We start from the raw sequence: 14,864 nt of genomic DNA, 5'->3' as shown, positions 1-14,864 counted from the left end.
CCCATTACTGCAGATCAGAGTTTTTTGTTGTTGTTGTTGTTTTCTTTCTTTTTGGGTCACACCCGGCAATGCACAGGGGTTACTCCTGGCTCTGCACTCAAGAATTACCCTTGGCAATGCTCAGGGGACCATATGGGATGCTGGGATTTGAACCCGGGTTGGCCGCGTGCAAGGCAAATGCCCTACCCGCTGTGCTATCACTCCAGCCCCCAGATCAGAGTTTTGAGACAAAGAATAAACATGCCCACTCAGGTTGGGATCATGTCAGGCGGCCTCTGACGTTGGGCGAGGCGGGAGGGGTGGGTGAGGAGGACAGTGCTGCAACTCAGCCTTCACAAGATCCTGGAAACGGGCTTGCTCCACAAACACCCTGCGCTGCTCTCTGCTGGCTTTGGGTAAGCACCCGCCTTACATGCGGCCAATCTGGGTTCTGACCTCAGCACCCATATGGTCCCCTGAGCACCACCAGGAATGTTCCCTGATTGCAGAGTCAAGAGTAAGCCTTTAGTACTGCCCAGTGTGCCCCCCCCCCGAAACAGATAAATCATAAATAAATAAATAAAAATTCTACAAGGCTGCACTTTGTTACCCAGTCAAGAGAAAACAACAAAACTAAAAATTTGGGGTTAGAGAGGGGAGGAATTTTGGCCCTGACTAGAGGCTGACTAGACTACTAGTTGGGCCCCTTCCATGCCTGAAAAATCCATAAAATGTTCAACAGCAAGAAACCACCAAGACAGAAGTGATTTGCAGAAACACTGGAAGTTTATCTAATTTTTTTTATTGAAATCAGCTCAGTATTCTAAATTGCATCCCTTCAGGGCGTGTGATTCACTGGCGTAAATCGTAGCACACAGGCCAAGTTGACAACAATCACCCCTATTCAATTCTGAAATAGTTAAACCCTCCCCATCCTTCCCCTCAAGCCCCCCAAATCCCACAGCTGCTAGCTGTGACTCCAGTCCTCGACAACCACGAATAAACCTGCGGGGTGCACTGGGTCAGCCTGTTCTGGTGCTTCCCGTCCATGGACTCGTCTGTCTTGACCGTGTTGGTGTGGGGCAGTGGCTCACAGTGGCTCCACACTTCCACCATGCCACTGCACGCGTGGACACTTTGGTCGGCAGCTGGACGGTCCGAGGGAGATTGCATGAACACTTTCCGTGTCTCAGCTCAACATCTAGATTGCTGTGGCCTGATTTGAAGACATAATCCTATCTGCCCAGGTTTTCCTTCGGAGTAAGAAAATCAGTGGCAAAGCAAAGGGCAGGCGAGCAGTGCAGCCAGCCACGGGCTGTTCTAAAAGGGAGTGTGCCTTTGGCGGTACAGGGTAAACCCATGAGCAGTGAGGCACAGTCTGGCATCCGTCCAAGCCCCTCACGCCTTCCAGTCCCACCTCCATCCACTAAGTTATGTCCTAGTGTCTACTAAACCTCTGAGTTATCTATTCCACCCACCAGAAGTCCACAGATGGGCAGGAAAACCTGGAAGGCGCTGTGTCCAGATCAAAGCATTGACTTGACGGCCATTCTAGCTTCTCCTAAAGTTTCATGGACGTAACTCGAGGATGCCAAAGGAGCCAGTGTGCAGGTGACAGGATGTGGGTGGAGCCAGGCACACCCCCCCCCCCCGGTCCCCCGGTGGAACCACAGCTGCTCTGCTTTGCATTTCATTGTCTTTGCTCCCTCCAGGAAGGTCTTCATGGTTCTTGGGGGGTCCATGGTGTTTGGCAGACCGCTGGTCCAGGTGGTTGTGGAACTCTTGGACTAGAGTTGGGTGCCCGTGGGGGCAGCTCTTAAGAGTTCTTCTGGGGGACCTTGATGGTGACGGTCTTGACCTCGGTGTAAGCCTTCAGCCCGTCCTCCCCCAGCTCCCTCCCACTGCCAGATTCCTTGAAGCCCCCGAAGGGCGTCTGTGCGGTGACGATGTTGTAGGTGTTCACCCACACGGTGCCGGCCTGCAGCGCCTGTGTGAAGTACAAGGCTTTGTCCAGGTCCTGGGTGAATATGGCAGCCGCCAGGCCGTACCTGGTGTTGTTGGCCCTCTCGATCACCTCCTCGATCTTCTTGAACTTGAACAAGGGCTGCACGGGCCCGAAGATCTCCTCCTTGGCGATCCGCATGTCGTCCTGCACGCCCCCGAAGACGGTGGGCTTGATGAAGAAGCCGCGCTCCCCAAAGCGCTCCCCGCCACACATGAGCTTGGCCCCCTCCTTCTGGCCCAGCTTGATGTAGCCCAGGATGCGGTCGAACTGCTCCTGGTCCACCTGGGGGCCCTGGCGGGTGTCCAGCTCAAAGGGGTTCCCCACTTTCCTCTGCTTCGCCTTCTCCACGGTCCTCTCGAGGAACTCGTCGTAGATGGAGTCCTGGACGAAGGTGCGGGAGCCGGCGCAGCAGCACTGGCCCATGTTGAAGAACAGGGCCTCGTGGCACTGCTCCACGGCGTGGTCCATGTCGGCGTCGGCCAGCACGATGCTGGGGCTCTTCCCGCCCAGCTCCAGCGTGACGCGCTTGAGGTTGGAGTCCCCCGCCGCCTTCTGGATCAGGTGGCCCACCTCTGTGGAGCCGGTGAAGGCCACTTTGTCTACGTCCATGTGCTGGGCAATGGCCGCGCCGGCCGTGGGGCCGTAGCCGGTGATGATGTTCACCACCCCGGGGGGGAAGCCGGCCTCTTTGATGAGGGAGGCCAAGTAGAGGGCGGACAGGGGCGTCTGCTCCGCCACCTTCATCACCACCGTGTTGCCCGTGGCGAGCGCCGGGGCGAGCTTCCAGCCCTGCATGACCAGCGGGAAGTTCCAGGGGATGATCTGGCCACAGACGCCCACGGGCTCGTGCCGGGTGAAGCAGAAGTGCTCGCCATCCATGGGGATGGTCTTGCCGTGCCACTTGTCAGCCCAGCCAGCGAAGTACCGGTACACCTTGATGACCTCGTCCAGGTCCATGACGTAGGACTCCTGGAAGGGCTTGCCATTATCCAGGGTCTCCAGGGAGGCCAGGTATACCCGGTCCCGCTCCACCAGGTCCGCCAGGCGGTTGAGCAGCCGGCCCCGCTCTGAGGCATCCATCCGGCGCCATGGAGAGCCCAGGCGGAAGGCCTCCCGGGCCGCTTTCACCGCCCGGTCCACGTCCGCCCGGTCCCCTTCGGCCACGTGGCCCAGCACCTCTCCCGTGGATGGGTTGATGGTGGGGAAGGTCTTCTTGCTGGCAGCATCTTGCCACTCGTTGTTGATGAAGAGCTGGTTGTAGCGGATGTCTGGGTTCGGGATGGGCTTGGGCAGGGCCGCGGCTGACGAGTACGGGGCCGTCCTGGCACGCAGGCTGAGCAGCCGGGGCAGCAGGGAGCGCAGCATGATGACCAATCTGGAAAGGGCAAGGAGGGGCCCGGTGAACAAGTGATAGGGGTCCTCAAGATGACCCCAGGGCCCACCCATGCAAACATCCCAAGGTTCTTCTTCTTCTTTTGGGGTCACACCCAGCACTGCTCAGGGGTTCCTCCTGGCTCTGGCACTCAGGAATCACTCCTGCTAGTGCTCAGGAGACCATATGGGATGCTGGGAATCGAACTCAGGTCAACCGCATGCAAGGCAAACACCCTACCCGCTGTGCTATCGCTCCAGCCCCCTCCCCCATCCCAAGATTCTTGCAGCAGGGATGTCCCCTTGAAAACCACAGATGGGGAGGGGCACTAAAGCCCTGAGAACTCTCTGGTCCAGCTCCATGGTGGTCCATGCACCCCCACCCCCAGCTCCCTTCCTTCCCTCTATGGGGTCTTGGTCAAACATCACCTTCCCCGACAACCTTCTGTAAAACTGCCACCCCTGCTGTGACCAGCCCCCTCCTTTTTTTGGACCATATCCGGGCTTACTTCTGGCTCTGTGCTCAGGAATCATTCCTGGAGGTACTTGGGGACCCATATGCGTCGCCGGGCATTGACCCAGACCCGGCCACATGTGCGCAGCAAGTGCCCAGCCCTGCCCAACCCCTCCAGCGCTGAGCCTCCTTCTTGAGCTTGCTCTTTCCCTACCACCTACCTGGCACATCCAAGTCCCACCGTCCTTTGTGCTCCCTACGGGCAGGGCCATCTCCTTTACTTGTTTCACCCACCGCTGTGTCCCTCCCGCCTCAAAGGAAGTCGCTACAGAAGCCACTGCTGCACAGAGGACCATCAAGTCAGGGAGCAAACAGCCACGTCTCCACAAAGGTTGCTCCTGCCAGAGCACGAAGCGGAGGGCAAAGGCCTCCGACAGGGCTGAAACCCGAGAGAAGGCCTTGCTTCACCCGCCCCGTGCTTTGGTTTCCTCTCCCGTCAGAGGAACGGAACCACGGGGGGGGCAGGCGCGGGGGGGGGGAGGGGAATGGGTGTGCCTTGAGCAAGTCTGGACCCCAGGACATGGATGCAAGGAGGGCATCCCCAGAAACCAGCCCAGCTCGCCACCGAGAGGCCTGTGGCAGGGGAGATTAAGGCTCTGCTGAAGCGGGCCTGGCACTCGGAGAAAAGTGTGTTCTTTACTGAGGCCACTATACAATTTTATTTTATTTATGTTCTTATTTTTCGGGCCACGCCCTGCAATGCTCAGGGGTGACTCCTGGCTCTGCACTCAGGAATCACTCCTGGTGGTGCTCGGGGGACCATATGGGATGCTGGAACCCAGGTCAGCCACGTGCAAGCCCTACCTGCTCTGCTATCGCTCCAGACAATAAAATTTTAAAGGCATCCAAAGTCCCCAGATAAGGGGCAGCGGTGAGCACTTTGTAGTCTTGCTTAAACCCTACCCTACCGCACCCCACGGCAAAAAGGAGCCGCACCTGCCCTGCCTCTACACTCCCCAGGGCCCCTCACCCTGACAGAACACTCACCAGCTGGGCGGAACCCCACATACAAAGGTGGTGGGCAAGAAAGGCCCCCTGAGGGGAGGAGAGCCTGCAGCTTGCAGGGCGGGGGGTGCCCAAGCCCCGTGCAGCTTAAGGTTCTGCCCCGGGAGGGCCAGAAGCAGCTTTGGGTGTCACATCCAAGGAGTCACAGGAGGGAGGGGTACCAGGAGGTGGGGGCAGGTAACAAATCATGGGGAGGGGGTGGGAGAGCTGGGGTTGGCAGGAACCATGGCTGGCACATGTTTCATGCCAAGGCCGGTCCCACTGAAGGGACCATGTGGGGGGTCCGAGCTGGTGGATCTCTACTGCATTTAGGGACTGGCTGCCCACACCCACCACTGGACACAGTGCAGGACTTCCCCTTGGGGGTGGGGGAGCAATCCAGACAGGTGAGGACCCCTGTGCTAGGAGAAGGCTGGGGAACAGTGAGGTTCAGGGGCCGAGGGAGGATGTGCAGGGAGGAAGGACAGCTCGGCCCCAAACCCTACAGGTTGTTCTGTTTTGGGGGCTTGAGAAACAATACCCAAGTCATGCACAGGCAGGGGTCCGCCAGGCTAGACTCAGCCACCCTGCATGCAGGGGAAGAGGCAGCACCGGGTGGTGGGGGGCACTCAGGGATCAAGCCTGGGGCATGTGCTCCAGCTCCCCTCCGAACGATCTACTGGGGGTCCTCTGGCATTTCTGAAAGCCTCTGCTTTCCGCACCCACCAGAAACCAGGCCCAATTGTCGAGGCCGGCTGTGTTTGGGGGAGCATGGCTAGACCGGGCTGGTGGACCGTTGCATTGAGGGTCTAGCTGACCCTGGGAGGGGAGGTCTCTGGGGAGGTCTGGGTGGTGGTGGGGGGCTCCTCAGGGGTCTCCCTCCACCCCCGCCCTGGCACCCTGGGTGCAGGGAACAGGCGAGCAAAGCGTGGAGCGGGCCCTGTCGTGCGCGCCGGGCAGGCAGCGCACAGCGGGCAGCAGGCAGCGCGCAGCGCGCACCGCGCAACGCGCAGCGGGCAGCGGGCAGCGGGCAGCGGGCGCCGGCGGGGCACGGAGCACGACGGGACTTACCAGCAGCGAAAGGGCTGGGCGGCAGCTGCGGCGGCGGATGCAGCTGGGGCCCCCGCAGGTCGCAGGGTTCACTCTCCGCTCCCGCCCCGCCCCCCGCGTCCCCCGGGGCCTGGCGGCCAATGGGGCGCCGCCTGCAGGCGCTGCTCCGCCCGCTGACGCTCGAGGGTCGAGCTTCCGGGGAGGGGTGCGGGGCGTGGGGCGCCCACGGGGGGGGGGGGGGGAGGGCTGGCGCCTCTCCATCTCCTCCAAGGCTGCTTACTGCCCCACACTCCTCTGGGTCCCTAACTACCCTTCACTACATCCCAACCTCCCAGCTCTGTCCTGCTCACTAAGAAAGGTTTTGTCTGTGTCTTCAAGGCCTTTGGGTTTGGGGTTGGATTTGGGGGCCTGCGGGTGGGGAGTTGGATGAGGACAAAGAGAATATATGCACAATGTAGAGCTTTAACAAAGGGGGAGCTGGAGCGATAGCACAGCGGGTAGGGCGTTTGCCTTGCACGCGGCTGACCCGGGTTCGAATCCCAGCATCCCATATGGTCCCCTGAGCACTGCCAGGAGTAATTCCTGAGTGCAGAGCCAGGAGTGACCCCTGTGCATCATCGGGTGTGACCCAAAAAGCAAAAATTAATAATAATAATAATAAAAGGGGCCTGAGAGACAGTACAGCGGATAGGGGGCTTGCCTTGCACACGGCTGACCCGGGTTCTATCCCATCTGGTCCCTTAAGCCCCACCAGGAGTGATTCCTGAGTGCAGAGCCAGGAGTAACCCCTGAGCATCTCAGGAGGTGGCCCCGGATCCTAAGCGAATCCACCCAAAAATGAAGAAGAGAAACCAAAATGGTTTTTAACCATCTCACTCCAAATTTGCTACTCATCTTCCCTGCATTAGTTTTTCTGCACATGTTCCCAATTTTCTTTTTATTGGGTAGGGAGTGGGGGCACATAGCCCTACGACTGGGGCAGGGGCAGGGAAGCGCTACAATATAGAGCAGTAATATCAGTGCTCCCCCTCCCCCAACATTCTTTTAATAAAAATCAGCTGGTGCCTCTTTGGGGCTTTGTTTTATGATTGCAGCCAGCACTCCTTCCCCGACATACATGCAGGGACCTCCCCACCTACCCTTCTACCTCCTCTCTATCCCTGGCTCCCCATTTTGTGTTGCCAGAAAGGAAGCCAGTGTGTCCCTGGAGTTCTGGAGGGGGACCCAGCTGCTCCCCTTCTCTGCCTTCCTGCCCGATGTGGGCGGTGGGCGAGAGGGGTCCTGCCAGAAATAGATTTTTCTGCCTTCATGTCCTGGTTCCCTCCCCAGTGGCCCCGCCTGGTCCCGGCTCTTGGCACCATGGCTGCAGACCTGTGCCAGCTCAGTCACTCCAGAGGTGGCCTCCAACGAGGACCAGTCCTCTGTGGCCGTCCACCTCAGTCTCAGCTGACCGAGAGACCTGCTTCTCCCTTCCTGCCTGCCTGTCAGCACCTGCTGCCTCGCGGGAGCGCCCTCCCTCTGCCCTCTGCAGAGCCTTCCCATCTCCCCGCATCCTCCTGAGCCCGGCACACAGCCCTGTCTCCCAGCTCTATCACCAGGGGGCTCTGGCTCCGGCTTTGGCACTGCACAGTCCTGGCGGCCACTTTATTCTCCACTAGGAGCATCATCTCTGGTCTCCACTTGTGCGTCTCTCTAAATTGCCCTTGTAGCGCCCCATCCCCACCACACACACACACACACACACACACACCCTGCTCCACCCAGAGCCCTTCAGACCATGGGGTGAGTCTCCGAACTTAACGGACAATGATTATTTGGTCAGTCATTAACAAACCCCTCCTTCTAGGTGGAGAGACCCGGACAGAGAGGATGTTTGCTTCTCCTGGGGCTGACCGCCCTGGGGAACATTGTGGGGAGGAAGGCCGGAGGTCCTTGAAATGCTGCTGCCTTCCGAAGCTTTAAACGGCCAAAGCAGACTTGGTTCATGGGGGTTTCAGGGGCCAGAAATCCAGCCGTGAGGTGATCCAGGCACAAGAACTTCCTGACCCAGCCGTGCTGCCTAAGGATGGGTGGGAGAAGCTTCCCGTCCCAGGGGGAGGTCAAGGCACCTACAGTTCCGTTTGGCGAGGTGCTCCACCGAGGGAGGAGTTCGCTCAGAGGCTGGACTACTCACCTTGCAAATGCTCGGCCCCAAGTTCTATCCCTGGCACCTCTTGGCTCATGGCTGGGCCTGAGCGTGGAACCATTAGGCCTCGACATCTGGGTCAGAACCCCCAGGAGTAACCGAAGAGCCCCTTGAGCACTACAGAGGCCCCCCCTACCCCGCCCCCACACACAAATGCTGTAGAGTGCCAGATTAGAGCTGAGTGAGGCTTAGCTGTGCGTCAGAGTTACCTGCAAAGGACAAAAAGTTACCATCTCCCTGGCTCTTATCTAAATTAAGGGAATTTAGATAAGAGCCAAAGAGATGGTAATGTTTTATTATCAAATTTTATTATTTTATTATTCTATTACATATACATTTTGTTATTCTATTATCATCAAAATTATTAGGTCGAGATTTCAAGTTTTTATTTTTAAGTTTTCCGCTCCCATATGATGCACAGCCCGACTTAGGGAGGAAGCCCCGGCCCGTGTGCCTCAGGAGCTGAGACTCCAGCCCGGGGGGCATCAGCAAGTGGCAGAGCTTTGTCTGTGCCGAGTCCTAGCAGGCCGCCCCAGACCTCTCTACACTGCGACCTGAGATCTCAGCGCCCCAGAGCAGGGGGCTGGAGTGACAGACAGTACAGCAGCGAGGGCGCTTGCTTTGCAGGCGGCAGCAGACCGGGTTTTGATCCCGGGCACCCCCATGTGATGCCCAAGCCCTGCCAGGGGTGATCCCTGAGTGCAGAGCCAGGTGTCAGCCCTGAGCACCACTGGCTGTGCCACCCTCCCCCTGCCCCTCCCCCAAATAACCCACAAACCAAAAAAACTCCCCCCAAGCAGTCCTGTGGCAAATGCACCCCCAAAACTCATCAAATAACCCCGCATGATCTGCTTGACATGTAGAATTTGGGGAGGACACTATACATGTGCTATTTTGCAGAGGGTTGCCTATTTTCCTGGAATGCTTTGGATTCCATTTCTTTGTTTTGTTTTGTTTTGTTTTTGGGTCACACCTGGCGATGCACAGGGGTTACTCCTGGCTCTGCACTCAGGAATTACTCCTGGTGGTGCTCAGGGGACCATATGGGATGCTGGGATTTGAACCCGGGTTGGCCGCGTGCAAGGCAAATGCCCTACCTGCTATGCTATCACTCCAGCCCCGGATTCCATTTCTTAACTGGCTTAGGACTCGGGCCTGTCTTCTGGAGGCTGGGGGTTACTACTGGGCTGGACTGTTGAGCTGGACTCTTCCCATTCACAGTTTGTGCTACGGAGACCGAGGGGCGGGTGAGATAGCACAGCCCGTGGGGGCGGTTGTCAGCATGAATTGTTACCCAGAGGCCTGTTTACACTGGCCGTGGGGAAGAGGGAGACTATTTCTAGCCTTCAGTGCTTTGGAGCCTTATATGTCTAGGAAGTGACTGGAGAAGATTCCAGGCTCTTAGATAAAGAGTGGCTCAAACCCAGTCCAAACAAAAAGACAAGCAGGCTCCCTGCCCTGAAGTTTATTCAGTGCTGAGCATAACAGGCGCTTCCGTTGTCTGCACTTAAACCGTGGATGGATGGAAGACAGGCCCCAGACCCGGGGACGGTGCGGGAAGGAGGCTTAAGGTGGAAGACGCCCGTGCGGAGAAAACCAAAGCTGCAGCTCCACCTTCTTTCTCTCGAGCTGCAACACCAGCACTTCTCAGCCGGGCTCAGGGAGATATGTGAGAGGCCATGGGGGACAATCTCACAAGCAGGAAGTCATGGGGGCCCACGTGTAGGATGTAACTGGGGTCAGGGGGAGTCCACGGGAAGGTGGGGCATGGTCAGGATAAGGTTGAGAAACACTGGTCTACACTGCATGCACTGTGATCCTGTCAGACTCTGGCGATCTGCCCCGGGACGGCTGTCCTTCCTGCCTGCCCAGCTTCCTTCCCCCTTCACTCCTTTTGAGCCTCAGCTCTTGGGGAGGGTGACTATGGGCTTTGGGGGGAGTGGGGGACACTGGGGATGAGAGTTCACCCCCAGACTGGGCTGGGGCCCTCATGCGTGTACACAGATTCCCCAGGGGTGATGCTAGGCCACATGTAAGCTGAGCCTCTGCAGATGCAAGTTGAACCCTGGACCTGGAGCCCCTTGAAAAGTCTCCAGAGCAGGGGCGGGGTGGGGGGCGGGCAGCAGAGGACCCTGGTGGCTTCCCTGGGTTGCCAGGCATCTCCAGACCTCTTGTTTTAGTTTGTTTTGAGGGTCACACCCGGTGGCACTAAGGGCTTAGTCCTGGCTCTGTGCTCAGGGATCACTCCTGGTGGTGAATTCTCAATGATCGAGGACTGGACTTAATTTATTTATTTTGCTGAATCACCGTGACATACAGTTGCAAAGCTTTCATGTTTGAGATTCAGCCATACAATGATCGAACACCCATCCCTCCACCAGTGCACATTTTCCACCACCAATGTCCCCAGTAATTCCCCCCCCCCCAGTCCACACCCTGCCTCTATGGCAGACAATGTCCCCAATACTTTCTCTCTACTTTGGGGCATTAGGTTTGGCTCAAATTGCCCCACCACCATTCAAGCTTACCTGTCAGGGGCAGACACTAGATAATTCCTTTTCCTTTGCTCATTTTGAGTATCATGAGAGCTCGTGAAGCTGCAAAAGCGGCCACATACTTCTAGAATTCTAGACGGTCAGTGGTTGGGTTCCAGAGACATCTCTGTAGAGCACTAATCCATTTGGGGATTCAATTGGGAGTCCCTGGGCCAGGGCTGTTGGTGCGCCAAGATGGCGCCCGGAGGCAGATTGTGGGTGTGACAGCCAGGCTGCTGAGTGGGCAGGGAGAGGACTGGACTTTAAAGGAAATGGCCCTTCAGGTTTTTCCTGCTACCTTGCCAGCAGTCAGCCAAAGGGAACTTGTGGCATGGTATCCTGAGAGCACGAAGCCCAAGCCACTCACTGTGTCTTCTGACCACACACACACACACACACACACACACACACACACACACACACACACACACGGGGCTGTTCCTCCAACAGGGCACGCCTACGTTGCTAGGGTTTGTCAAGTTATAGTGCAAGAACCAATTACTCCACACAAACCTTTGGCCTGCTTGTAAGGCTGCAGATTCTGTGTAACAGAGAGAACAGAATTCAGCTGGTCTTCTTCTCTGGAAGTGGTTTTTATTTTTCAGATCTCCTAGGTCTCATATTTCTACTATCGAGAGTATTCACAAACACAAGAACTAGATTAAGCAGGATGTGTTAGTGGAAACGTTTACTTGTATGTGTGTTGTGTAGTGTGTGTGTATGTGTGTGTGTGTGTTTGTGTGTGTGTGTGTGTGTGCACGCGCGCATGTGTGATGCTGGGAATTGAACTGAGAGCCTCACACGTACAAGGCAATGCTCTACCCCAGAACCACCTTCCTGGCCCCTAGTGGAACATTTTGAAGATTAAAACGGTGGAGGACTCTTTCAGCCAAAAAGGCCATTTTCCAGTAAGTCACAAAAATGACCAATACCAAAAGAAAGAGGAGGGGCACCCACTCCATGTTCTCTAGACCTTTTGGAAAACATGAAGCTGTTCCCTTAGCCTCGTTCATGCAGATCGACAAGAAAGGTGGTATCGTGGAATGAAGGGAATGAGCACTGCTCAGAAAGGGATGCCCCCCAATGGCCCCTACCAGAAGAGTCTACTGGTGTAACCCAGCCTGCTGTTGATCCTGTCCTAAACAAGCAAGACTAGGGGGCTGGAGCATAGTACAGCGGGGAGGGCATTTGCCTTGCACATGGCCAGGCCAGGTTCAATCCCTGGTGTCCCCTATGGTCCCCGAGCAGAGCCTGAGGGCAGAGCCAGGAGTAATTCCTGAGCACTGCCTAAATAAATAAATAAATAAATAAATAAATAAATAAATAAATAAATAATGAACGAGTCAAGGGCAAGATTTTTGCCAAGAGAATTAACGTTCATATTGAACCCAGTAAGTGCTGTAAGAGTCAAGACAGCTTTCTGAAATGGGTGAAGAAAAAAAAAAATCAGACAAAGGAGGAAGCCAAAGAGAAAGGAACTTGGGTTCAGTGAAAGTTCTGGCCTGCTGCACCCAGAGAAGCTCACCCTGTGAGGACCAAGCGGAAGGAGCCTGAGCTGCCCAAGCCTATTTCCTGTGAAGTCTTGCCATGAGAGGTGCTTTTTTAAAATTATTTTATTTTATTTTATTTTATTTTTGCTTTTTGGGTCACACCTGGCGATACACAGGGGTTGCTCCTGGCTCTGCACTCAGAAATCACTCCTGGCGGTGCTCAGGGGACCATATGGGATGCTGGGAATTGAACCCGGGTGGGCCGCGTGCAAGGCAAATGCCCTACCCGCTGTGCTATTGCTCCAGCCCCGAGAGGTGTTTTTTTTTTTTTAAAAGAAAATAAAAGACCTGGGGGTGGATCAGAAGTAGTAGGGTGGGTAAAGCATTTACCTTGAAGTAAAGAGCTCAACCCGCTTTTGATCCCCCGTACCACCTGTGGCCCCCTGTGCCAGGCCAGGAGTGAGAGCAGAGCCAAGAGGAAGCCCAGGGGGCTGGAGCGATAGCACAGCGGGGAGGGTGTAAGCCCTGTGCATCGCCGGGTGTGACCCAAAAAGAAAAACAAAAAAACAAGAGCACTCCCAGATCGATCACTGCTGGATGTGCCCCTCCCCCCGGAAACAAGCAAACAAATGAAAAAATAACCTTAAAAAAAAAAAGACCTCTGAACTCTGAAAACAGAAAAACCCACAAGCTCTGGTGGAGTAAAGTGATGGTCATAGGAAGGAATTGCAGCATGAAATGACTTAATAAAATAAAATGAAATTGCAGCATAAAATGACTTAATAATCGTGCCTCTCTTGCACATGCTGAAAAGCCGTTACACTGAAGAGGTGGGGGGGGGTTATCCTGGAGGACCCCCCTGAAACCGCTGGGCTCCTCATCAAAGGGTGCAGGAGGGTCACCAACAGAGGGTGTGTGGACGAAGGCCCGACTGTGGCATGCAGCAAGAGCCAAAGGGCGCAAGAAGCTGGGAAGAGTGTCAGGCATCCCCGTCTGCTCTCTCTGCCGAGACCCATTTCAAACCTCTGAGCCCCAAGAACTGTAAGATGACAAGGTCCTGTGTCTGAAGTCACTAGGCTTGTGATCACCTGTTGCAGATGGCACATGGAAAGGAGTCTGGGGGCAGGGAGGAGGGAGGAAGCCAGGAGATCTCCCCTTAGAACTTCCTGGGAGAAGAGGAGCGTCCGAGTCCACTCAGACACATCATCAAACTGCGATTCTCAGATGCTCGGCCGTGGCTGCACGTGGCATTACCTAGACGACTTTTACAAACGCAGATGTGTATGCCACGGGTAGCAGGATCCCCGGGTGTGGTACCTGGCTGTGGGTTTTACTGTTACTCTCATTAGTTGGGTTTCTTTGTTTTTTTGGTTTGGTTTTGGTTTTGGAGCCACATCCAAGTGGTGCCCAGAGGCTTTTCCCGGTAGTGCTCCGAGGAACCACGTGGTACCAGAGAGCCTAGCTAGGACCCCTGCATGCCAAACATGCACTTTGGTTCACGGAGGCATCTCGCTTGCCCCCGGAGTGCTTGTGGAGCTGGGGAGGGCAAATTCCAGAGCTGCCGGGCACAATCAGCAGAGCCGTTGGGCTGATACTGGGTGCGTGGGCAGAAAGCCAGGAACGACCTCATACTTTCAAGACAGTGTGACCTCACACTCACTCAGCTCGGCACCACTGAGCAATCCCCCAGGCCCAGTGATTTGGCTCTTAAGCACCCTGATTGGTTCCAAAACGTAGACAGAAGGATGCCAGAGGAGACAGAGCTCAAATACACGTGGCTTAGACAAGGGGAAGTGCTTGTAGCTTTCCACATCAACTGCTCTCAGAGAGGGTCTGTCCGGGGGCCGGCCCGAGGGGCTGCTCCACCCTGCTGACAGCAGACGGGCCAGGCAGAGGCTTGAGGATGACCAAGGTGGGCTGTATACAAATCCGTATGCCATGAGTGAAAGGGCCGCCTCTCACTTCCTCGGGAGAAGGACGATCCTGACGCGGTAGCAACCACAGGCCACCATGTGGACAATGACGTCAGCTGGCCTAAGGGGCCTCTTTGTTTTTTGTGCTTCTGGAAACTGTGCACCGTACAAAGTTTAGAACCAAAGCGCCGGTGATGTTACCAAATCAACCATTTGTATCTTCCTCGTTCTAAGACTCTGGTCCTATCTGAACCATCATGACCCTGAGGTGTGGGGCCCCGAATCTTTATCTAAACACACAGTTAATCATTGGCCAGTGGTCATGGAATCAGGCAGGGGAGTGAAAGTGCACGGGGCAGGGCACCAGCCTCGCCTGGGGCCTGTCCAACTCTAATCCCCCACACAACCTGGAACTGCTTCAACCTCCATCCATCCTGTTCTAAGTGGACCACACTGATGGGGGTGGGGAGGGGGTGCTAAGGAGACCCAGGGGGACAAAAAGGTCATCATCAAAACGTTAAAGACATGTTTATTGTTGCAGAGTCCTTAGGCCTCAGTCTTTGGACCCTGGTCGCTACTGTTTGGGAAACCCAGTAACTGACTTTCCCATTCTGTTATCTCGGCCCTTGGTGGCCTTTATGAGGCAATGGGTGAAGTACAACGTGTTGGCCGGGCTGTGTCTTCACACACCCAGTGCCTGGGCACTCCCGGATGCTGCCCTGCCACGCATGACACCAGCTCAAGTGCCAAGGCCTGCAGAAGAACCCTGCGTCTGCCGTCCGGATTCTCAAGGACCAGAGTAAGGGCCAGGGATGCCTGTGGCTTTCACCTCCATCTTC

At 56.0% G+C, this 14,864-nt stretch overlaps 1 protein-coding gene across 1 annotated transcript; it reads right to left on the bottom strand.

The window, feature by feature from the left end:
* Positions 1-821: 821 nt before the first annotated feature.
* On the bottom strand, positions 822-6,059 carry ALDH1B1 (aldehyde dehydrogenase 1 family member B1). The gene is made up of 2 exons (XM_055136118.1): positions 5,925-6,059; positions 822-3,359 (listed from the first exon to the last, which is right to left on the bottom strand). Exon 2 carries the CDS (start codon positions 3,347-3,349, stop codon positions 1,796-1,798), a length of 1,554 nt encoding a protein of 517 aa, XP_054992093.1. The 5' UTR covers positions 3,350-3,359; positions 5,925-6,059; the 3' UTR covers positions 822-1,795.
* Positions 6,060-14,864: the final 8,805 nt, after the last annotated feature.

The sequence above is a fragment of the Sorex araneus genome, chromosome 1 (assembly GCF_027595985.1).
Source record: "Sorex araneus isolate mSorAra2 chromosome 1, mSorAra2.pri, whole genome shotgun sequence".
Lineage (NCBI taxonomy): Eukaryota > Metazoa > Chordata > Mammalia > Eulipotyphla > Soricidae > Sorex > Sorex araneus.
Note: the sequence above shows the minus strand (reverse complement) of the source record. Positions and strands in the feature narration are given on the sequence as shown.